Source organism: Heterodontus francisci, chromosome 31 (genome assembly GCF_036365525.1).
Source record: "Heterodontus francisci isolate sHetFra1 chromosome 31, sHetFra1.hap1, whole genome shotgun sequence".
In the NCBI taxonomy this organism is placed as follows: domain Eukaryota; kingdom Metazoa; phylum Chordata; class Chondrichthyes; order Heterodontiformes; family Heterodontidae; genus Heterodontus; species Heterodontus francisci.
The window spans coordinates 46,496,136-46,521,797 of record NC_090401.1 but is presented as its reverse complement, the minus strand read 5'-3'; the positions used below and the strand labels follow the sequence as shown (position 1 = coordinate 46,521,797).

At 45.9% G+C, this 25,662-nt stretch overlaps 1 protein-coding gene across 4 annotated transcripts in view; it reads right to left on the bottom strand.

The window, feature by feature from the left end:
- The window catches only part of LOC137347228 (platelet-activating factor acetylhydrolase 2, cytoplasmic-like), a 31,705-nt gene extending 30,680 nt beyond the window's left edge, over positions 1–1,025 (bottom strand). For 2 of the 4 annotated variants that reach the window (XM_068011475.1, XM_068011476.1), the window contains exon 1: positions 917–1,025. In XM_068011475.1, the coding sequence (XP_067867576.1) occupies positions 917–971 (55 nt within the window). In that variant the 5' untranslated portion in view covers positions 972–1,025. Of the gene's footprint in view, positions 1–18; positions 553–589; positions 626–916 lie in introns of those variants that run through there. The other 2 variants (XM_068011479.1, XM_068011477.1) reach the window with 2 other exon arrangements.
- Positions 1,026–25,662: the final 24,637 nt, after the last annotated feature.

Below are 25,662 nucleotides of genomic sequence, written 5' to 3'. Positions count from 1 at the left end.
GGTGGGCTGTTGACGTACCAGTAAATTGGCAGAGAAATTTTCCAGCGAGTTTTCAGTTAGTTGCAACTATGTTTCACGATTGGCTGCAGCCAATGAAACAGCGGCATTCCGCAACCAGCGCCTGATACTGAAGCGATATTTTTAACCGATAATATATTCGATTTTTTTTTAAGTCAAGATCAGGAGATACGAGTGTGGGCAGTCAGCTTCTCACTTGCATTCCCTTTAAAGGCATCACCACAATAGCGCAACATGTAACATTCTCGTAACACAAAAATACGCTTTCAAAATAAACTGTTTCAAATCAACGGCGATAAAAGAAAAATGCCCAATACTTAAAACGATTGATTTGAGTGAATCACAGAACCAATGAGCGAAAGGTAAAGCGCCAGCAAAGGTAGACTGAATGGTCTGTCCCCATATTATAACTTCTGTGTACGACTTCTCTGGCTATAAAGTGCATCATCAATACGAAACAGTCGACAAAGCAATTTTTTTGGGCTTGGGTACAAAGACCCATTGCTTAATTCTTGTCACAATGAGCAACGTATATATAAGGCAATGATGCGTTTAAGCAGTATATCCTTACAGCAAATATTCTTTCCACATCTCCGAGCCTGGACTGTGTGCTCCCTGTCCCCTTCCTTCTTTCCACTTTCTCCGCCCTCACTCTTCCCTTCTCTTACTTTCCCTCCACCCTCCTCGCCCCTTTCTCCTTCCTCCCCTTCTCCTGCCTTCCTCCTTCTCCTCTCCCTGCTTTCCCTTCCTCGTTCAAGTTCCCCTAGAAGGGAGAAACTGAAAGTTTCATCCAACTCCATAAAACCTCAGCCAACTTTTCCCAAAATGAACTTTTTGGAAGTAGTTGCTCGGAAATCCTCTCCTCCCTAATTGACTCCCACTTTTACCCTAAACTTACCTGCAACCTGCCTGTGTCTCACTCCCCTGCATACAGCACTCTGCAAACCGGTCATTATAAACGCAGCTCTTCCTCCCTCCGATCGAGCCCGGGGCACGCCGGGAGTTGTACTTTCCCAAGCTGTCGTCTTGCTCCAGCTGCTTGTGGGCAGGGGACTACAACTCCCACAATGCATCGCGGCACGCTTGCCCCGCCTATCGCCTCAGGGGCCTGGTCTCTGAACGGCGCCATCCATAGGCACCTTACTGGAACTGCCTGCTTTCTCACTTTGCAATTTAAAGTTTACTTTTTTCAGGGAAAGAAAAACACAATTAATATCATAAAAGCAGGTTTTGGAGACGTATTAACCTCCCAATAAAATAAAGTGACGTCAGCACAAGAAAAGCAGCTTATTGGTGAATCTTTAGTTATTTAAGCTGTAAGTTTAATAGTCTCATAAATTAAATAGAGGTATCGCAGCTTAGTCCTGTGGAATGCGCATCCTGTGCCATGTGGCAACTCCAGGTTGCTTCCTGTGTCCTGGATAACCACATGTGCAGGAAGTGTTGTCAGCTGCAGCAGCTTGCGCTCCGGGTTTTGGAGCTTGGCGACAGGTGGAGTCACTGCGGTACATTCGCATGACTGAGAGTTTTGTGGATAACACGTTTATGGATGTGGTCACCCTGCAGCTTAAGGGTATGCAGGCAAAGAAGAAATGGGTGACCGCCAGCCAGTCAAGGAAGACCAAACAGGTAGTGCAGCAGTCCCCTGAGTGCATCTCACGCTCCAACCAGTATTCCATTCTGAATACTAGTGAGAGTGATGATTCCTTTGGCATGTGCAGCCACAACCTAGTCCACAGCACCGTGTCGAGCTTAGCTGTACAGGGGGCAGGAGGAAGTTTGGAAAAGCAATAGTGATAGGGGACTCGACAATCAGGGGAACAGACAGACATTTCTGTGGCCACAGATATTTTGCCTCCCTGGTACCAGGGTCAAGGATGTCACTGAGTGGCTGTAGAGCACTCTGTGGGGAGACAGTGGAAAGCCAGCGGTCATGGTCCATATCGATACTAATGACATAAGTAGAAAGAGCAATGTGGTCCTGTAGGCAGAGTTTAGTGAGCAAGGAAAGATACCAGAATGTAGGACTCAAAGGTAATAATCTCCAGATTATTTCTGGTACCATGCACAATTGAGTATAGAAAGAGGTGGATAGAGCAGATGAATGTGTAGCTGGAGAAATGGTGCAGGAGGGAGGGTTTTAGATTCCTGGGGCATTGGCTCCGGCTCTGGGGGAGATAGGATCTGTACAGTCTGGACGGGTTGTACCTGAACAGAGCCAGGACCAATGCCATTGCAGAGCGATTTTTTTAGTGCCATTGGGGAGCGTTTAAACTAAGTTGACAGGGGTGTGAGAACCAGGAGATAATATTATAGAGGTGCATAGAGAATTGGTAAAGACAGATAGCACTAGTGTAGAAAATAGTAAGGAATTAGGTGGGGTCAGAGTAAGGGGGAATGTAGTAAGATCTAAATTAGGTTTATTGTGTATGTATGTGAATGTACGGAGTCTGGTAAATAAGGTTGGTGAGCTGTAGGGGCAGATAGCCACGTGGAAATATGATGTTGTGGTGATAATAGAGACCCGGCTCAAAAAAGGGCAGGACTGGGTACTAAATATTCCTGATACAAGGTGTTCAGGAAAAATAGCGAAGGAAAGAAAGGAGGATGGGTAGCAGTATTGATTAAGGAGAACATTATAGTGCTGGAGAGAGAGGATGTCTTAGAGGGTTCAAGGACAGAAACTATTTGGTTAGAGCTAAGGAACAATAGAGGTACCCTTACAGTTCTGTGTGTATTCTATAGGCCGCCAACTAGTGGGAGAAATATAAAGGAACAAATCTGCAAGGAAATTACAGTTAGGTGCAAGAATTATAGAGTAGTTATAATGGGAGACTTTAATTATCCTAATATAGACTGGAATAGTAATAGTGTAAAGGGCAGAGACAAGCAGGAGTTTCTAGTATATGTTCAGGAGAATTTTCTACATCAGTCTCCAGTCCAATGAGGAAGGAGGCCTTGCTGAATCAGGTTCTGGGGGAATGAACTGGGTCAAGTAGGTCAAGTGTCAGTAGGGGAACATTTAGGGGACAACGATCATAGTATTGTAAGGTTTAGGTTGACTATGGAAAAGGACAAGGATCAATCTAGAGTAAAAATAATTATTGGGGGAGGGTCAACTTCAGTGGGGAGATAATGGATCTGGCGCAGGTAAAATGGAATCAAAATTTGGCAGGCAAAACTATAATGGGACAATGGGCTGCCTTTAAAGTGAAGATAGTTTGGGTACAATCAAGCTACATTCCCATGAGGGGGATGGGTAGGGCAAATAAATCCAGAGCTTCTTAGATGATGAAAGATTAGAATATTTTCATGCATGCAGCCATTAATTTTTGTCTTCATTTAAAGAAGCAGAAGTCTTTTCCCCAACTAATATTGAGTGACCGAGGTGAAAACGTCAAGGCACAAGGCTCAGAATTGCTGAGATTAAAAACAAGAAGCAGCGATGAGTTGATGTGGTTATAAACCTGCAGACTGAGGGAGGAGAGGAAAGGACAGTTAAGAGTTCAAAGTACAGCCAGGTTAAAATAGACTCGAGCAATGTTTTGGTGAATTTCTGTGCTCTGGAACATGACTAGGAGTTAAATCATTGTAGTAGGACAATTACAGCAACTTACATTTATAAAGGGTCTTTAATGTAGTAAAATATCCCAAGGGGTGTAGACAGACAGAAATTCAGATCTGGCCAAAGAAGGAAGCATTAGGAAAAGTGACCAAAAGTTTGGTCAAAGAGGTAGGTAGGTTTTAAGCAGTGTCTTAAAAGAGGAGAGAGAGGTACAGAGGAGAAAATGCTGAGGGAATTCCAGAGCTTGGAGCTGAAGAGGTTGAAGGCATGGCCCCCCCAGTAGTGGGGAGATGGAAATCAGTGTTGCACAAAAGGCTAGTGTTGGCGGAGCGCAGAGATCTCAGAGGGCCATAGGGCTGGAGGAGGTTACAGACATAGTGGGCTGAATTTTATGGGCACCCCCCGGAGACGGATTCGGAGGTGGGCAGGGGGGGGGGCCCATAGAATTGCAACAGGAGGCGGGGAGGGGGCAGAGGGCCCATCGCCTCCCTATCGCAAGCAGTTTTGTCAGGGGCGGGATAGACCGAAGACAGCCTTCCCACCCAGATGCCAATTGAGGCCCTTATGTGGCCTATTAATGACCACGTAACAGCCTCTTACTGCCACCGTTGGGATTTAACCAGCGGCGGGAGGTGCCTCTGCCATGTGGGGAGGTAGCTTGTAAAATGAGGCGCCCTCCCTGCAGGCTTGTTGGTGGGGGGAGTTCCTCCTTCTTGGTTAAACTGTAGCCCACGGAGGATCCCTGCCGGCAAAACCTCCACCACCATGGACCCTCTCTCCCCCTGGACTTCACGCCAACCCTCTCACTCCCCCTTGCCATGGTAGGTCGGTCTGGCCCCGGCGACCCCGCTGCACTCACATTGGATCCAGGCTCCAGCACTGGCCCTGTGCCGAAGGCCTCTTGTTATACTGGCATGTGGCCACCACTCCCAGTGTTGCTGCCGATTCTGCTGAGCTGCCAGCCCTGTGATTGGCTGGCAGCTCTTGGAGGCGGGATCACTGTCTTTAAATGGATAGGGATTCTCGCATTGGGGTGTTAATTGAACCAGCACTGTGGAATCGCTCTTGGGGGGGGGCTCCAGCTGGCCGAGGCGGGATTCTCCCCCGCCTTTTCGGCCAGCGCTGGGAGCCTTGCCATGGGCACAAAAGTCAGCTGAGGGAGGGGTGAGAGGCCAAGGAAGAATTCAGCAAAGCCTCTCCACCATCCACAAGTCAAAAATCAGGAGTGTGATGGAATACTCTTCACTTGCCTGGATGGGTGCAGCTGAAGCAATACTTAAGAAGGTTGACACCATCCAGGCCAAAGGAGTACCCTTGATCGCCAGGACATGATTAGATTAGATTAGAGATACAGCACTGAAACAGGCCCTTCGGCCCACCGAGTCTGTGCCGAACATCAACCACCCATTTATACTAATCCTACACTAATCCCATATTCCTACCAAACATCCCCACCTGTCCCTATATTTCCCTACCACCTACCTATACTAGTGACAATTTATAATGGCCAATTTACCTATCAACCTGCAAGTCTTTTGGCTTGTGGGAGGAAACCGGAGCACCCGGAGGAAACCCACGCAGACACAGGGAGAACTTGCAAACTCCACACAGGCAGTACCCGGAATCGAACCCGGGTCCCTGGAGCTGTGAGGCTGCGGTGCTAACCACTGCGCCACTGTGCCGCCCACATCTACCACCTTAAACATCCACTCCTTCCACCATTGGTGCACCGTGATTAAAATGTACACTGTTCACATGATGAACTGCAGCAAATTGCCCGGGTTTCTTTGAAAGTACCTCCTACACTGCTAGCGCTCTTCGGGAGGGTTTAAACTAGTTTGGCAGGGGGATGGGAACCGGAGCGACGGATCAGTGGATGGGGTAGCTGTTGAACAGGCAGATACAGAGTGCAGAGAGTCTGTGAGGAAGATTAGACAGTTGACAGGGCAAAGTTGCAGCCAGTATGATGGGTTGAAGTGTGTCTATTTTAACGCAAGAAGTGTCAGGAATAAGGGTGATGAACTTAGAGCATGGATCAGTACTTGGAGCTACGATGTTGTGGCCATTACGGAGACTTGGATATCACAGGGGCAGGAATGGATGTTGGATTTTCCGGGGTTTAGATGTTTCAAAAGGAATAGGGAGGGAGGTAAAAGAGGTGGGGGAGTGGCATTGCTAATCAGGGATAGTATCACAGCTGCAGAAAGGGAGGTCGTGGAGGAGGGTTTGTCTACTGAGTCATTATGGGTGGAAGTCAGAAACAGGAAAGGAGCAGTCACTTTATTGGGAGTTTTCTACAGACCCCCCAATAGCAACAGAGACACGGAGGAACAGATTGGGAGGCAGATTTTGGAAAGGTGCAGAAGTAACAGGGTTGTTGTCATGGGTGACTTCAACTTCCCTAATATTGATTGGAACCTCCTTAGTGCAAATAGTTTGGATGGAGCAGTTTTTGTCAGGTGTGCCCAGGAAGGTTTCCTGACTCAATATGTAGATAGGCCGACTAGAGGGGAGGCTATGTTGGATTTGGTGCTTGGCAACAAATCAGGCCAGATGGCTGATCTCTCGGTGGGAGAGCATTTTGGTGATAGTGATCACAACTCCCTGACCTTTACTATAGTCATGGAGAGGGACAGGAGCAGACGGGATGGGAAAATATTTAATTGGGGGAGGGGAAATTACAATGCTATTAGGCAGGAACTGGGGAGCATAAATTGGGAATAGATGTTCTCAGGGAAATGCACGACAGAAATGTGGAGGTTGTTTAGGGAGCACTTGCTGCGACTGCTGGATAGGTTTGTCCCGATGAGGCAAGGAAGGGATGGTAGGGTGAAGGAACCTTGGATGACAAGAGATGTGGAACAGCTAGTCAAGAGGAAGAAGGAAGCTTACTTAAGGTTGAGGAAGCAAGGATCAGACAGGGCTCTAGAGGGTTACAAGGTAGCCAGGAAGGAACTGAAGAATGGACTTCGGAGAGCTAGAAGGGGACATGAAAAAGTCTTGGCGGGTAGGATTAAGGAAAATCCCAAGGCGTTCTACACTTATGCGAGGAACAAGAGGATGGCCAGAGTGAGGGTAGGGATGATCAGGGACAGTGGAGGGAACTTGTGCCTGGAGTCGGAGGAGGTAGGGGAGGTCCTAAATGAATACTTTGCTTCAGTATTCACTAGTGAGAGGGACCTGGTCGTTTGTGAGGACAGCGTGAAACAGGCTGACATGCTCAAACAGGTTGATGTTAAGAGGGAGGATGTGCTGGAAATTTTGAAAGACATGAGGACAGATAAGTCCCCGGGGCCAGACGAGATATACCCAAGGATATTACGGGAAGCGAGGGAAGAGATTGCCGCGCCTTTGGCGATGATCTTTACGTCCTCACTGTCCACTGGAGTAGTACCAGATGATTGGAGGGTGGCAAATGTTATTCCCTTGTTCAAGAAAGGGAATAGGGATAACCCTGGGAATTATAGACCAGTCAGTCTTACGTCGGTAGTGGGCAAATTAGTGGAGAGGATTCTGAGAGACAGGATTTATGATTATTTGGAAAAAGCATAGTTTGATTAGAGACAGTCAGCATGGCTTTGTGAGGGGCAGGTCATGCCTCACAAGCCTTATTGAATTCTTTGAAGATGTGACAAAACACGTTGATGAAGGAAGAGCAGTGGATGTGGTGTATATGGATTTCAGCAAGGCGTTTGATAAGGTTCCCCATGGTAGGCTCATTCAGAAAGTAAGGAGGCATGGGATACAGGGAAAGTTGGCTGTCTGGATACAGAATTGGCTGGCCCATAGAAGTCAGAGGGTGGTAGTAGATGGAAAGTATTCAGCATGGAGCTTGGTGACCAGTGGTGTTCCGCAGGGATCTGTTCTGGGACCTCTGCTCTTTGTGATTTTTATAAATGACTTGGATGAGGAAGTGGAAGGCTGGGTTAGCAAGTTTGCCGATGACACGAAGGTTGCTGGAGTTGTGGATAGTGTGGAAGGTTGTTGTAGGTTGCAACGGGACATTGACAGGATGCAGAGCTGGGCTGAGAAGTGGCAGATGGAGTTCAACCTCGAAAAGTGTGGAGTGATTCATTTTGGAAGGTTGAATTTGAATGCAGAATACAGGCTTAAAGACAGGTCTCTTGGTAGTGTGGAGGAACAGAGGGATCTTGGGGTCCATGTCCATAGATCGCTCAAAGTTGCCACCCAAGTTGATAGGGTTGTTAAGAAAGCGTATGGTGTGTTGGATTTCATTAACAGGGGGATTGCATTTAAGAGCCGCGAGGTTATGCTGCAGCTCTATAAAGCCCTGGTTAGACCACACTTGGAATATTGTGTTCAGTTCTGGTCGCCTCATTATAGGAAGGATGTGGAAGCTCTAGAGAGGGTGCAGAGGAGATTTACCAGGATGCTGCCTGGACTGGAGGGCATGTCCTACGAAGAAAGCTTGAGGGAGCTAGGGCTTTTCTCATTGGAGTGAAGAAGGATGAGAGGTGACTTGATAGAGGGGTACAAGATGATGAGAGGCATAGATAGAGTGGATAGCCAGAGACCTTTTCCCAGGGCGGAAAGGACTATCACCAGGGGGCATAATTTTAAGGTGATTGGAGGAAGGTTTCGGGGAGATGTCAGAAGTAGGTTCTTTACACAGAGAGTGGTGGGTGCGTGGAATGCACTGCCAGCGGTGGTAGTCGAAGCAGATACATTAGGGACATTTAAGCGACTCTTGGATAGGTACATGGATGATAGTAGTATGAAGGGTATGTAGGTAGTTTGATCCTAGAGTAGGTTAAAGGTTTGGCACAACATCGTGGGCCGAAGGGCCTGTACTGTTCTATGTTCTATGTACACTTGTGAACTTCACCACCTATAATGACGAAGGTGGAAGATGCATGGAACACCACCACCTATTATTTCACCTCCAAGTTGCACATCTCAACTTGGATATATATTGCATTCCTTCATCGTCGCTGGGTCAAAATCCTGGAACTCCCTACCAAACTGTGAGAGCACCTTCACCACATGGACTGAGTGGTTCAGGCCTACCACCACCGTTGCAAGGGCAATTAGGGATGAGCAATAATGGCGGCCTTGCCCACAGCTTGAGAATGAATATTAAAAAAAGGCATTTGTATGATATTTTTTGCTTCCCTATTTAACAAAGGAATTAGCCTATTTAGGATAAATGTAATAGGTCTCCGGTTAAAGTAGCAGATAAAGGAACTTTACATGGTACCAATTTTGCACAGCACAGTTTCACCTTATAAACAATTCTGCACTTTGTTTTTAACAGAACTGGGTTGTGTGAGCTGTACTTTAGGAGTGAAATGAATCTCAATGCACAGTTGATGTGTTCAAGGTGAGGTAGAGGAGTTCATTTTTAGAATGATTGCAGGAAATGCCTAACTTCATTCTGCATTTTCTGGTTGTTTGTATGTGCTAGGGTGCGCTCAAGGGAAGCAAAACTGGTTGACCGATGGAAAAGGTGCTGAAGGTTGCTGCTGAACTAGCTAAACTGCCACTTATATTGGGATAACTAGCACTTGGTGTGTTAATCCAGCTGTGGAGAGTACAATTTCTATGATAAGTGAAGGGAAAACAGCAAACACAAAGCAAGATTTATGAATCAAGATCTGTAGATGGCATGGGACCCAGGGCAAAGTGCCCTTGTCCAACTGATGGCTAGAGGACAAATGGTCGGGGGTGGGGTGGGGTGGGGGGGAGGCAATGTGATAAGCATCATTTGGGAGAACAGCACGGGGCCATGCACTTGCCGAGCTGAGCTACAGGGAGAGATTAAACAAACCAGGGTTGTACTCCCTGGAATTTACAAGGTTAAGGGTAATTTGATCAAAGTATTCAAACTATTGAGGGGAACAGATGGGATAGGTTGGGAGAAACTATTTCCATTTGTTGTGGAGTCTAAGACTAAGGGCCATAGTCAAAAAAATTAAAGCCAGATCCGTCAGGAGTGAAATTAGCAAACACTTCTTCACAGAAAGGGTGGTAAAAGTTTGGAACTCTCTTCTGCAAAGGGCAATTGATGCTCGATCAATTGTTAATTTTAAAACTGAGATTAATAGATTTTTGTTAGCCAAAGGTATTAAGGGATATGGGGCAAAGGTGGGTATATGGAGTTAGGTTGCAGATCAGCCATGATTTAATTGAATGGCAGAACAGGCTCGAGGGGCTAAATGGCCTCCTCCTGCTCCTGGGTCCTTATGTTCCCATGTATTTGGATTTGAGCAAATGGACGAGGGCAAGAAATGAGAATGTATGGATAAGCATAGCCTGCCTTATATTCAGGCTTAAAAATATGAATTTTGCCTACTGGGGGAGAGGAGTGCCTGGCATCAGAATGTCACTGGCAAAAGTTTAAGATGTGGCCTTTTAGTTATGTACCAGAAGCAGGAAAATACTTAACAGAGTGTGACTGAACTCCTGAAATAAAAATAGTTGTTGCTTTAATTGGATAAAAATAAACTATAATCAAAACTAGAAGGCCATGTTACAGTCTAATAATACAGTCACTCTTAAATTGAAAATTAGAAACAGCAACTTGCATTATATAGCACTTTAATGTAATAAAAAGGTCCCATGGTACATCACAGGACTGTTATCAAAGCAAAATTTGACACCAAACCATATTAGGAGATGACCAAAAGCTTGGCCAGGGGTAGGTTTTAAGATGCGTCTCTAAGGGAGGGTAGAGAGATGGAGAGGTTTATGGAGGAAATTCCGGAGCTTAGGACCCAGGCAACCGGAGGCACTTCCGCCAATGGTGGAGCGATTAAAATCAGGGATGCTCAGGAGGCCAGAATTGGAGGAGTGTAGATACCTTGGAGGGTTGTAGGGCTGGAGGAGATTACAGAGCTAAGAAGAGGCGATGTCATGGAGGATTTGAAAACAAGGATGAGAATTTTAAAATGAGACATTGCTTAACCTGGTGTCAATGTCGGTCAGCGAGCACAGGGGTGATGGGGGAATGGGATGGAGCGAGTTAGGACACAGGCAGCAGAGTTTTGGATGACCTCAAATTTATGGAGGGTAGAACATGGGAGACCAGCCAGAAGTGTGTTGGAATAGTCAAGTCTAGAGATAACAAAGGCATGAATGAGTGTTTCAGCAGCAGATGAGTTGAACTAAGCACGGAATCGGGCAATATTACAGAGGTGGAAATAAGCAGTCTTAGTGATGGTGTAAATATGTGTTCAGAGCTCATTTTGGGATCAAATATGACACCAAGGTTGTGAACAGTCTGATTCAGCCTTAGACAGCTGCCAGGGAGAGGGCTGGGGAATGGAGTTGTGCCGGGGACTAAAGACAACAGCTTCGGTCTTCCCAATATTTAGTTGGTGGAAATTTCTGCTAATCCAATACTGGATGTTGGACAAGCAGTCTGATAATTCAGAGAGAGTGGAGGGGTCGAGAGAGGTGGTGGTGAGGTAGAGCTGGATGCTGTCAGAGTACAAGTGGAAACACACGTGTCACCGAGGGACAGCATGTAGATGAGAAACAGAAGGCGGCCAAGGTAAATCCTTGGGGGAACACTAGAGATAACAGTACAGGAATGGAAAGAGCAACCATGGGAGATGATTCTCTGGCTAGGATTCAATAGATAAGAATGGAATCAAACAAGGACAGTTTCACCCAGCTGGGCGATGGAGGAGAGATGTTGGAGGCTGATGGTGTGGTCAACAATGTCAAAGGCTGCAAATAGCTTTACAAAGGATGACGAGGGATAGTTTATCATGTTTACAATCACAAAGAATGTCACATGACTTTGATAGGGACCATTTGAGTACTGTGATGGGCTGGAAACCTGATTGGAGGGATTCAAACATGGAAAGATGGATACAGAGTTGGGAAGTGACAGCACCTTCAAGGACTATGGAGAGGAAAGGAAATTTGGGGATGAGCTGTAGTTGACGAGGGCAGAGGAGTCAAGGGTAGATTTTTTGAGGAGAGCTGGGATGATAGCAGATTGGAAGTGGATAGTGGGTGGTGGGTGGTGGGTGGTGGGTGGTGGGGGAGGAGAGGGGCAACAGTACTGGAGGAGAGAGAACTGTTAACAGTATCAGCTAATATGGGGCCCAGGAAGGGAAGTTGAGTGGTCAACAGTTCGGTCAGAATAGGATCGACAGTGCAGGAGATGGGTCTCATGGACAAGCTGAGCTCGGAGAGAGCAAGGCAAGGCAGAAGATGGGATAGAATGTAGAGAAAGATGAGAGTTCAGGGCTAGGGCTGTGGGGAACGTTAGGGAAATTTTGGCCCGGTGGGTTAGGGGAAGGGAGGGAAGCAGCAGAGGCAGCTGAGCAAATAGTCTTGATCCTTGCACTTGTTGCTGGAAGTGAGGGTGGAGGAGGCAGGAAGGGTGATTTAAGAAGATGATTTGTGGTGGAGAAGAGAAGCCGGGAGACTCTGGAGAAAAGATAAAAAATAAATCATTGCATATATTCATCATATAAATTTAATGATATAAATAAATAGAAATTTTCTTCAGCAAAAATTAGAATATCTGTTTCTCAACATGATCGTACCTGTCATGGATTTGACACCAAACTAAGCCAGCAGTATTTAGTATTGTAGTCTGGTAAAATTACGGGCACCAAACAGAACCTTTGCACAGGGTATCCCGCAACCTAAACCATGCTCCTGTGTGGAATTGAATTTTTTCAGAAGGTTTCACACTTCTGTTGAATTCTGACCCTAAAATTAACTATTGAAAAAAGATGCCGGTCTTTCTGGACACGGATAAAGGCCCCAATTTGGCCAGAGGGCCTAGACTTGGCAGGAGAACATGCAAGGAAGTGGCTTGAGAAAAGTGAGTGTGAGAGAGAAAGACAGTGAGAGAGAGAGAACAAGAGAGACAAAGAAAGACAGCGAGAGACTGAGGGAGACAGAAAGAGAGAGATTGAGAAGGGGAAACAGAGAACAAGAGAGAGAGCACAAGAGAGAAAGGAGAGGAGAGTGAGAGAAGGAGACCAAGAGAGACAGACAGCGAGATACAGAGAGTGCGAGAATGAGTATGAGAGAGATGGAGTGAGAGAGCGGGAAAAAGAGTGAGGATGAGAAAGCGAGTGAAAGAGAGCAAGAGAGTGAGTGAGGGTGGGAGACAGGGTGAGAGAAAAATAAAAGAGGAATGGAGCGAGTGAGAGAGATAGTGTGTGAGAGAGAGAACAAAAGAATACCAGAGAGAGACAGAATGAGAGAGAGCAAGAGAGTCTCTGTTGACAAGAAAAGCCTATGGCACCTGGTATTCCCAGGCAGTTTTCCAAACAAATAGTAACCAGATCTAACTCTGCTTAGTTTCTGAGATCAGACAGAATGGGAATATTTTCAGTCATGCCAGTGGGCAGTAGCCTGCTTGGATTCTCTTTAATTAAAGGCTTCTTGCTTTTTTGGTAGCTTATTTTCTTTGTTTTTCTTTATCTTGACCCTTTTACCTTTGTTTGGCAGCAGGTGAATGTGCAGTAAAGAGATGAGCAAAGGAAAGGGAGAGAGACAGTCAAACAAACAGACAGACATATAGAGACAGACAAACAAAGGGAAAGAGAGAGAGCTGGAGAGAGAAACAGAGGGAGACACAGAGAGAGGGAAACAGAAACAGAGACAGACAGACAGACAGAGGAGGGGAGAGAGAGAGAGAGAGAGACAAACAGACTGATGGCAGAGGGGGAGAGAAGGCAGAGGGAGAGTGAGAGAGACAGTTGGGCACAGAGAGAGAGAGAGAGGGAGGGAGAGGGAGGGAGAGGGAGAAAGACAGACAGAGGGAGACAGAAGGAGAGAGAGGGTGCAGTAGAAAGTAGCAAAATAACTTAGTGATCTGACAGTGTGACTGCACAGAGCTGAGAGCAGCCTCTACTGGAAGAAAAAGCTGACTACACTTGATATTCCCAAGCACTCACGGGCCTGACTCTGCTTAGCTTCTCAAAATCAAACAAGGTTGGGCATTAAACAAAAATATTGGATTTATTCAACATGAAACACAATTACAACATTATAATCATTCTTTTGTACCATAATAATCACTCCTTTACCAGTTTTTACTACAGAAGTTAAAGTCATTAAGGACATTAATAGCATTGTTAATATTCTGTTATACTGTACAGTCTTTCATTTACCATTTAGCTTCAGAAATTAAAGCTCAATTTGTCACCCATAACATATAATAATCTATTGAACTTCAAAAACTAGTTAAAAATGCCATTCTTAAATTCTTCAAGTGCAAAATACAGTGAATGCTGGAAATCTGGAATAAAAACAAAAAATGCTGGAAACAGCAGGTCTGGCAGCATCTGTGGCAAGAAAAACAGAGTTAACATTTCAAGTCAATGACCAGTTCTGACCTTTACTTATCACCTCCCCTTAGTGACCTGGATGAGAATAGAAACTACTTCATGGGAAATTGAAGTCTCAAGCCTCTGCTCTGCTGCTCTGGTACAGTTCAGTGGAAACACCAACACACTTAGTGGGTTATCTCACATTGAAAATTTGGGCTTGGAGTTTCTGTATTATTTCCGCCCAGAGATCAGTGTAATCTGGTCAAAATCGAATGGAATAATACTAAAGATTGTGGAATTTTAAGTGTAAGTGAGTTGTGCCTGTTGTCACCCCATGCTATCCTCGATCTTTTACAACAACTGAAAAGTCCATTCACCCAAAGCAGCTGCCCACAAAACTGGCTATGCCCAGGTCGGAATGGCAAGTTTCTGTCAATTGCACCCATTCTGGGGTGTCCATCACATTGCGCCCAGAATCTCAGGCCCACAGGCACCCATGGTCACATGAATCCAGTGTTAATCACCTGTACTTGCAGTGACCAGCATTCAATTGAAGCCTGACTGAGGTCTCTCTCTCTGCTGCTGCAATTACTTTAACTTACTTTATATTCAGTCAGTTAATCTGCCCTTGGTATGTAAGGCCTATGACCAGCAGTCAAATGAATCTACAAAGATGTGTTCTGCTCAGTAATGAGTTAATTGAAGACAACAGTGACCAGCAGTCAATTGAATCCAATTAAAAAAAAAGATTAGGAGCATTAAATCAGACAGTTGAAGAATGGCTCATTTCCTAACAATCCCACTCCTCTTTGTGATGCTGTGGAATGCATGGTTCCAGTCACAGATCAATTATGCTTGTTTATGCTGCTCGATTGCATTGATTCATGGGAGGTTTTTCTTTCTTGCTTTTGCTAATAAGCTTGTGTGGCAACATGGGCGTTACCCTCGGCAAAACTGGTGCAGCATCCAGTGCATTCTGGGCACATTTAGGATGTGATAGTCATTATACTCCTCCCATAATCTCAAATGTAAGTAGAATAAAAGAAAGAGGTGCATTTACATAGCACCTTTCAGAAAATCAGGATGTCACAAAGCACTTCACAGCCAATGAAGTACGTTTGAAATGTAGTCGCTGATGTAATGTAGGAAATGCAGTAGCTAATTTGTGCACAGCAAGCTCCCACAAACAGCCATGAAATGAATGACCAGATAATCTGTTTTAGTGATGTTGTCAGCCCTGAAAAGTTGGTCAAGTAAAGCTTTATACCCAGCATGCTCTAAGGCAACTAAAGATAAGCGCAGAACTTGCTGAAGTAAGCTAATAAACATGTTGAAGCTTGTGGTTAGGGATATGTGACCATTAGATTAGAGTGTTGAACAAGAATAGATAAAAGAGGAACAGATATAGGGGAACGAATGGCGGTTATTGTAAACAAGTCTGGACTTCTGACCAGGTGGCTAAATGGCTAATTCTTGCCAAAGATGAGATAATGCTTGAAGATTTGTGCAAAACAAGATCATGTGAATCATGGGTTGAGCAAGGAGCCTTCAAAGAATATATAAGGGTTAACATTGGAGGGTAATCTCGGGGAGAACCCGGGAACAACTCTCGAAGGCAGGACCCTGAGTCTGGAGGCTCCGTGATCAACCGTGACAAGAGACTGATCACCTCTGTGTTGACGGGTAGTATTTTGTACAAGAAATGAGACTTGTTCTTATTTGGTGTCTAAATAAACTGTTGTAAGCATGCTTTAAGTGATTTTAGTACTAGTCAAGTGAAATTATACAAAACCCGGGCGGCACAGTGGCGCAGTGGTTAGCACCGCAGCCTCACAGCTCCAGCGACCCGGGTTCAATTCTGGGTACTGTCTGTGCGGAGTTTGCAAGTTCTCCCTGTGGCTGTGTGGGTTTCCTCCGGGTGCTCCAGTTTCCTCCCACATGCCAAAGACTTGCAGGTTGATAGGTAAATTGGCCATTAGCAATTGCCCCTAGTATAGGTAGGTGGTAGGGAAATATAGGGACAGGTGGGGATGTGGTAGGAATATGGAATTAGTGTAGGATTAGTATAAATGGGTGGTTGATGGTTGGCACAGACTTGGTGGGCCGAAGGGCCTGTTTCAGTGCTGTATCTCTAAAACTAAAAAACTTTGGTTTTAGTGTATCTTTGTCCGTCATGTCAGTTGATACCCTACAGAGAAAAAGGGTCAACAATGTTGACTGAGGGATAAATATTGGACAGGACACCAGAGGGAACTCCCCTGCTCTTCTTCAAATCGTCCCGGGGGGACTTTAACATCCACATGAGATGGCAGATGGGGCCTTGGTTTAACTTCTCTTCTGACCTATATGTATATTCTTTGTTATTACTGTACATGTATTCAATGCATTTTTTGCAAATTATTCCTAATGTGTTTTTCATAGAATCATACAGCACAGAAGGAGGCCATTTGGCCTATCGTCCCTGTACTAGCTGTTTAGTCCCACACCCCTACTGTTGTAATGTAGCAAAGTGTCACTGGACACCTCTGATATGCACCATCTGTAACCCTTTCATTGGAGGTAAAGCATTACACTTTTATACTCCACCAGACAGTTGTTAAAAATTGGACTAAATATGCTTCAAATGCAAGATGTCTTTCAGCAAAGTCCTGAGTATCGGTAGGTAACAGAGGGGAGGTCTGTTAATTGTAATGAACAAGGACCATCCTTGGCTCACTATCATGCTGAAAGAATTTGCTATAATATGTATGTACATGATCACCTAGACTTGTGCTTGTGTGTGTATGTGGGGGTAAGGGGGTGAGGTGAGTGGCAAGAATCACCTCCTGGTTAGTACTGAACTTGAGGGTTTGGTTTTGAATGGGTCTCAGTAATAAAGAGGCAACAAGACAAAAATACTTTTTTTTAGAAAATAGTAGTATTTCTGGTTTACAGCTACATCTCAAAAGCCTAACATTAATTCCAACATTAATCCTAAACCTAACCCCAAACATAACCCAAATTGTAACTGTACCTCAAACCCCAACTCTAATCCCAATCCTAACTCCAACACTACCTATAAACCTTTATCCTAACTACAACATCAACTTTAATCTAACTCTATCTTTAATCCTAAATCTAACTCTATCTCTTATTCTAACCCCAACTCTAATCTAACCCCTACCCTAATCCTAACTCTAGCCCTAATTTACCTACCCTTAACCCTAACTCAACCTAATCTCAAACACTAACCCTAACTCCTATGCTCTGCTGATTTGTACTAGGCAGTAAACAGCCCAACCAGAGGTCCTTAAAGGGATCACTCCACGAAAGGGTCCCAACCCTTTATTCTCTTGGTTGTGCAAAAATACTGTTACACACACTTGTGGAAATGGGGAAAGAAACCTGTTCCTTCTGGCTCCATGGGAATTGAAATCTTTTTCACTGATCTTTTGGTGATGGTAATTGATCCATGGAGCAGGCTGAATTTAGTTCTGCTGTGCACTGCCTCATTTGGTGAACAAGTCCTAAAACAGGTGTTAGGTCCCTTATTTACATATGTAAGAAGCCCAACTCCTGCTTTAGGCGGTCACTGGAGAGCCTGAAAAATCATCCAACCCCTTTTCAGGTCGGATATCTTTCAGGTTTCCTTGGGGCATAGAATGCTGGTCCCCAAAATTAACTCTTTCGCACCCATTGTATACCCATAAAACTGGTGGAAGGAATTCCAAGTTGTACTCCGCCATGTTTAGGGGCTTTGCGCTTGAATGCTCCTTCACGTACACTGAATTACTTTGAATTGTAGTTATTGCTGTTATCTAGGAAAACACAGCAGTCACTTTCCACACAGCAAGATCCCACAACAACAATGTGATGACTAACCAGATCATCTGTTTTTAGTGGTTGAGGAAGGAATGTTGGTCAGGACACCAGAAGAATGCCCATCCCTTCTTCCAATATCATCATGGGATCTTTAACATCCACCTGAACAGATATACAGTTCCCCGGTTTAATGCCTTTTCTGTAGAATGGCACCTTTGACAATGCATCACTCCTTCAGTACTGCACTGGAGTCTCACTGTACATTTCACCTGTATAATGCCTCATTATTAATGATTTCTTTCAGTATCTACCTCTGGACATCACTGTGAATGATATCAATGGATTAGCCATAATGTGCTTGGTATCAAATACCTTCCTCTGCTCTTTTAGGAGAAGCATTAAGTTTTTATTCTAAATAAGTTAATGGCTATGTTAAGTGTGAGCACCTTGATGCAATTGTCAGTATATTTATAGAATAATTGAGTGATAAAATACAGAAGGAGGCTATTCAGCCCATCATGCCAGTGCTAGCTCATTGAATGAACTATCCATTTAGTCCCACTCCTTTGCTCTTACTCCATAGCCCTGCAGTATTTACCCAAGTCCCTTTCAAAAGTTATTATTGAATCTGCATTCACGACCCTTTCAGACAACGGATTCCTGATCATAACAACCCCTGCTGCATAAAAAAATTCTCATCTTGTTTCTGGTTCTTTAGCCAGTTATATTATTTCTGTGTCCTCTAGTTACTGACCCTTCTGCCACTGGAAACAATTTCTCCTTATTTACTCTATCAAAACCCTTCATGATTGTTAACACTTTTATTGACCTACTTTGCTCTAAGGAGAACAATCCCATTCTCCTTAGACAGTACAGCTTTACTAAAGCTCTGCTGTCTGTATCCTATACTGCACCAAGTCATGTCTGTCCATCATCTTTACCCTTGCCAGCATATAATGCCTCCTGGTCCCCAAAAGCCTCAAATTTAAACAACTCAACCTTAGAGTAATTTTTACCTATCCTGCCCAACAGGACACTAACCCAATCAGATTGACCACTCATTAATTAAAATTTCCCATGCCTTCAAGTCACATCATAACCTCATCCCTCCCTAAATCTGCAACCTCCTCCCATCAACCCCAAAACTTTTCATTCCCCTACTCTGGCCTTTTCTGTGTTCCTTTGCCCACTGCCCCCACCTCCCCAAAGCCTGTCCACCATCTACAAGACACAAGTCAGGAATTTGATGGAACACTCTCCTCTTGCCTGGATGGATGCAGCTCCAACAACACTCAAGAAGCTTGACACCATCCAGGACAAAGCAGCCCGCTTGACTGGCGCCCCATCTACCACCTTCAACATTCACTCCCTCCACCACCAACGCACAGTGGCAGCAGTGTGTACCATCTACAAGATGTACTGCAGCAACGCACCAAGGCTCCTTCGACAGCACCTTCCAAACCCGCGACCTCTACCAGCTAGAAGGACAAAGGCAGCAGATGCATGGGAACACCATCACCTGCAAATTCGCCTCCAAGCCACACATTATTCCGACTTGGAACTATACCGCCGTTCCTTCACTGTTGCTGGGTCAAAATCCTGGAACTCCCTTCCTAACAGCACTGTGGGTGGACCTACCTCACATGGACTGCAGCGGTTCAAGAAGGCAGCTCACCACCACCTTCTCAAGGGAAATTAGGGATGGGCAATAAATGCTGGCTTAGCCAGCGATGCCCATATCCCATGAATGAATTAAAAAAAACACCGCAGCCCCCCTGCCCCCCCAACCACCACCTTCGCTCGTCTCTTCATACTGCCATTGGCAGCTGTCCCTTCAGCCACTTAGGCTCCAAGTACTGGAATTGCCTCCCTAAATCCCTTTTCCTCTCCACCTCTCTTTTCCTTTTTTAGACCCTCCTTGAAGCCCACACTCTTTGGCCAAGTTTTTGACTGCCTCCCCTCATCTCTTCTGGTGTGTTTTAGATCAAACCGCAATGAGGTGCAATGCACAAGACCAATTGAGGTACCGGGAAGACTATTTGTGTCAGGATGGGGAGAGGGGCAAGGAGGGGTAGGGAGCAGGGTGGAGGTGGTCAGGGAGTTGTGAACAGTACCTAAAGCACGGTCATCTGGATAAGCATACCAGCCCTAGAGAAGGTTCCCATTCTGTTGTCCTAATTACTACATTTTTCACTGCTAGAGTCTATAACCAAGCGCATTAATAATGGGTATGACAGTAATATGACCAACGGGGATTGTGTTTTAGCACTACATGCTAATAACCACCTATGAACTCTGATATTACTGTGACAGATTATTGATATGTTTTTGGTGTGTTGTATTACCCTTTCAATACCAAACAGTTCACTATAGCTGCGATGAAGTGACAGTATGGCACTTGCTCTATTTCATAGGATAATAGAATCACACAGCACAGAAGGAGGCCATTTGACCTATCATGCCTGTGCTTGATCTCTGTGAGAACTATCCAATTTGTCCCACTATTCTGCTCTTTCCTCATAGCACTGCATTTTTTTTTTCCCTTTCAAGTATACATCCAATTCCCTTTTGAAAATTACTATAGAATCTGCTTCCACCACCCTTTCAGGCAGTGCATTCCAGATCATAAAAATGCAAAGCAAATAAAAATCTCCTTATCTCTTCTCTGGCTTTTTTGCTTCTGGTAATTTTGTTGCTTGCCAATTGTATTTACTCTCAGTTTTCTCCCTACCTCATCTCCAATTTTCTCCGAACATTTTCACTGTATGGTCACGGGCTTCAGCTTGCCCGTGATACTTCGCACATCTGGCCAGATGCTTTTTAAAAATTCTTTCATGGGATGTGGGCGTTGCTGGCAAGGACCAGCATTTATTGCCCATCCCTAATTGCTCTCGAGAAGGTGATGATGAACCATCTTCTTGAACTGCAGTCCATGCACACCCATTGTGCTGTAAGGAAGGGAGTTCTAGGATTTTGACCCAGCGACAGTGAAGGAACAGCGATATAATTCCAGGTCAAGATGGTGTGTGACTTGGAGGGGAACTTGCAGGTGTTGTGTTCCCATGCATCTGCTGCCCTTGTCCTTCTAGGTGGTAGAGGTTGCGGGTTTGGGAGGTGCTATCGAAGGAACCTTGGTGAGTTGCTGCAGTACATCTTGTAGATGTTACGCACTGCTGCCACTGTGCGTCGGTGGCGGAGGGAGTGAATGTTGAAGGTGGTAGATGGGGCGCCAGTCAAGCGGGCTGCTTTGTCCTGGATGGTGTCAAGCTTCTTGAATGTTGTTGGAGCTGCACTCATTCAGGCAAGTGGAAAGTATTCTATCGCACTCCTGACTTGTGCCTTGTAGACAGGCTTTGGGAAGTCAGGAGGTGAGTTATTCGCTGCAGGATTCCATGCTTCTTGTAGCCACAGTACTTATATGGCTGGTCCAGCTCAGTTTCTGATCAATGGTAATCCCCTGGATGTTGATAATTGGGGATTCAGCAATGGTAATGCCATTGAATGTCAAGGGGAGGTGGTTGGATTCTCTCTTGTTGGAGATGGTCATTGCCTGGCACTTGTGTGGTGCGAATGTAACTTGCCACTTATCAGCCCAAGCCTGGATGTTGTCCAGGTCTTGCTGCATATGGACATGGACTGCTTCAGTATCTGAGGAGTTGCGAATGATGCTGAACATTGTGCAATCATCAGCAAACATCTGCACTTCTGACCTTATGATTGAAGGAAGGTCATTGATGAAGCAGCTGAAGATGGTTGAGCCTAGGACACTACCCTGTGGAACTCCTGCAGTGATGTCCTGGGACTGAGATAATTGGCCTCCAACAACCACAACCATCTTACTTTGTGCTATGTATGACTCCAACCAGCGGAGAGTTTCCCCCCGCTTCCCACTGACTCCAGTTTTGCTGAGGTTGACCAACCAGCTGGCCATTTGCAAGCTGGAGAGAAGTCACGAGCTGGACCTTTGAGATTTGGCACCTCGTTCTCCGCCAATTTGGAATATTTACCCTATTACTACTTAGTGAGTTATTAATTGCGGAGAGGAGTTCCAACTTCTCAGGTTAAGAAAGGCTCTCATTGCTTCCTGTAAATACCTAATGAGGATGCGACAGTGTGGGAGGCAGCTCCTCCCAAGGACAGAAGATAAGACTAAGCAAAATAATTGTTTATAAAAATTGAAGATAAGGATAGACACAACGGCTGGAAATTTTCGTAGGGTGGAAGGCCCCATCCAACTGCCAAAACGTTGGTGGCTAGGCTGCCTCTGCCGGGCTTGGGGAGCCAGACCAGGATTTTTTGCTCCCCAGGCGCTTACTTGGTCTTGGGTGGGACTTCCACCTCCTTGAGGCAGGAAGTCCCGCTTAATGGAGCTGCCGGCCAGCGGGCTGGCAGCTCTTTGTCCCAGCAGCACCACCGGGACCGGTGGCCACTGCTGGGACTACATCCAGCCATCGGAACCAACAGGAAGGACAGCCCTGGAAAAAATGTATGTTTTTAGGGCCTTGCCGGAGACAATCGCTTGGGCCCAGCAAGACAAGGGGGATTGGCTGGGGTGGGGGAGTTTTGTGCATTGGGGATGGTTGGGGCTTTGGGGGTGGCCTTCTGTGACGCACAGGGTGCCCTATCAGGAGGGTCCCCATCAGCCCACAGGAAGTCCACCTGGTTTCACCACGCAGGCTTTTTAAGGCCTCAGCGGCCATCCAGCCAGTGGTAAAATACCCACGGTGGCAGGCAGAGGCCCTTAAGTGCCAGTTAATTGGCCACTTAAGGGCCTTGATTGGCCTGGGGCAGGCAGGCCTTTTCACACCACCGCTACTTTACGTAAAATTGCAACGGGAGTGGGAGTCAGGAGCGGCCGCTCCCCCTCTCCCGGTCTCCCAATCAATTTTACACCCCCCCCCACATCACCAACCCACTCGTTTGGGGGGCGTAAAATTCCTGCCAACAGATAAATTAGTATCTGAAAGTGAAAAGGCAGGTGAACTCCTTGTATATAATGCCTGTGTCCTTTCCGTCTCTTTGAGATGCCGATCGATCTGCTGTCTATTTCCAGCATTTTCTGTTTTTATTTCTGATTTCCAGTATTTGCAGATTTTATCTGAAAAATTAATTTTAATATTAGTTTCAATCAATAGTTGCCATATATAACTGCGGATTGAAATATTGCCTTAAATGTAACTTAAAGAAATGTTGGTGAGTTATGAGGTGATGGAGGCCTCATCCCATTCTCCTGCTCACTCCCCATATCCCTTACTACATGACCCAGGCCAATTCCATTCTCCTGCTCACTTCCCATATCCCTGTAATATCAATCCAGTCCAATCCCACTGTCCTGCTCACTCCCCATATCCTTTAATATCCCACACAGTCTAATCCCCCTCTCCAGTACACTATCCATACACTTTGATATCCCACCCAGTCTAATCCCATTCTCCTGTTCACTCCCATATCATTTAATGGCCTGCCCAATCCAATCCCACTCTTCTGCTCACTCCCTTTATTCATTAGTATTCAAACTACTGCAAGGACACCTTTAACCAACCTGCAACATTGGCATGACTCCCCAGTGGCAGCTAATTTTGCCAGTGCTCTAAATCTGCCGTTTGCAGATAGCACAAGCTGCCAGCTTGTTCCAGGATAGCACAGCTGTAACAAGTAATGTGCTGACCAAGCATTTATAAAACAGAAGACAGCGGCAATGGGCATTGCGTAGCGGCAGTTGCCTCCCCTTTCTCACTGAATAGCATATTTGGTCATTAATGGCAGCCATATGACCATGAAGCCAACAGGTTATTTCTGATCATCTGCCACCACCACTTGCTCCTGCTCACCAACACACTCTGCTTCAGTAGGTACTACCTCCTCAAGATCAATAACTGCTTCCTCCAGGATATATGTCACATTGAAGGTGCTTACAGGATTGGTAAGAAGGACACAGGGCGCTGGGTGCTGCACACTTCTTCCGGGCCACAGGCTGTGCTTGTTGGGTCAGCAGTGGGTAATGAGACCAAGGTATGATGAGCAATAGAGAACAGGGCCAGGTTAAGTGGGACCAGGCTGTTGGAGTCAATGAGGAATGAGTCAGGCTACAGAATTCAATCAAGAGCCAGTCAAGATACAGGAGTCAATGGGGAAGGAGTCAATGCAGAGTAAGTTAGGATGCAGGAGTCATTGAGGAGTGAGTCTAGATATAGGATTCAATGAGGATTGAATCAGCATACAGGAGTCAATGAGGAGTGAGTCAGAATACAGGAGTCAATGAGGAGTGAGTCAGAATACAGGAGTCATTGAGGAGTGAGCCAGGATACAGGAGTCATTGAGGAGCAGGTCCAGCTCCAGGAGTCAGTGAGAATTGAGCCAGGGTCCAGGAGTTAATGAGCGTAGGCCCAGGTTACATATAGCATGGGAATGCTGCACCAGCCTGCAATGGGGATAGTGAATGGTGTAACCAGAGGAAGTGGTACTTCTCTCTTTGGCCTCCTTGTCTCGAGAGACAATGGGTAAGCACCGAGAGGTGGTCAGTGGTTTGTGAAGCAGCGCCTGGAGTGGCTATAAAGGCCAATTCTAGAGTGACAGGCGCTGCAGATAAAATTGGTTGTCGGGGCTGTTACACAGCTGGCACTCTCCTTACACTTCTGTCTTTTTTCCTGCCAACCTCTAAGTCTCTTTGACTTGCCACTCTTTAGCCCCGCCTTTATGGCTGTCCGCCAGCTCTGGTGATCACCGGCAACTGACTCCCACGACTTGTGGTCAATGTCACAGGACTTCATGTTGCATTTGCACACATCTTTAAAGCGTAGACATGGACGGCCGGTGGGTCTGATACCAGTGACGAACTCGCTGTACAATGCGCCCTTGGGGATCCTGCCATCTTCCATGCGGCTCACATGGCCAAGCCATCTCAAGTGCCGCTGGCTCAGTAGGGTGGATATGCTGGGGATGTTGTCTGCATTGGAGATACGGTCCTGCCACCTGATGCCAAAGATTCTCTGGAGGCAGCGAAGATGGAATGAGTTGAGATGTCACACTTGGCTGACATAAGTTGTCCAGGCCTCGCTGCCATAGAGCAAGGTACTGAGGACACAGGCTTGAAAACTCGGACTTTTGTGTTCCGTGTCAGTGCGCCATTTTCCCACACCCACTTGGCCAGTCTGGACATGGCAGGGGACGCCTTTCCCATGCGCTTGTTGATTACTGCATCGAGAGACAGGTTACTGGTGATAGTTGAGCCTAGATAAGTGAACTCTTGAACCACTTCCAGAGCGTGGTCGCCGATATTAATGGATGGAGCATTTCTGACATCCTGTCCCATGATATTCGTTTTCTTGAGGCTGATGGTTAGGCCAAGTTCGTTGCAGGCAGCCGCAATCCTGTCGATGAGTCTCTGCAGGCACTCTTCTGTGTGGGATGTTAATGCAGCATCGTCAGCAAAGAGGAGTTCCCTGATAAGGGCTTTCCGTACTTTGGTCTTCGGTCTAAGACGGGCAAGGTAGAACAACCTGCCATCTGATCTTGTGTGGAGGAAAATTCGTTCTTCTGAGGACTTGAATGCATGTGAGAGCAGCAGTGAGAAGAAGATCCCAAACAGTGTAGCTGCGAGAACACAGCCCTGTTTCATGCCACTCAGGATAGGAAAGGGGTCTGATGAGGCACCGTTATGCTGAATTGTGCCTTTCATATTGTCATGGAATGAGGTGATGATACTTAGTAGTTTTGGTGGACATCCGATCTTTTCTAGTAGCCTGAAGACACCACGTCTGCTGACGAGGTCAAAAGTTTTGGTGAGATCTATGAAAGCAACGTAGAGGAGCATCTGTTGTTCACGGCATTTCTCCTGTAGCTGGCGAAGGGAGAACAGCGTGTCAATGGTGGATCTCTCTGCTCGAAAGCTGCACTGTGCTTCAGGGTAGACACGCTCAGTCAGCTTCTGGAGTCTGTTTAAAATGACTCGAGCGAAGACTTTCCCCACTATGCTGAGCAGGGAGATTCCATGGTAGTTGTTGCAGTCACCGC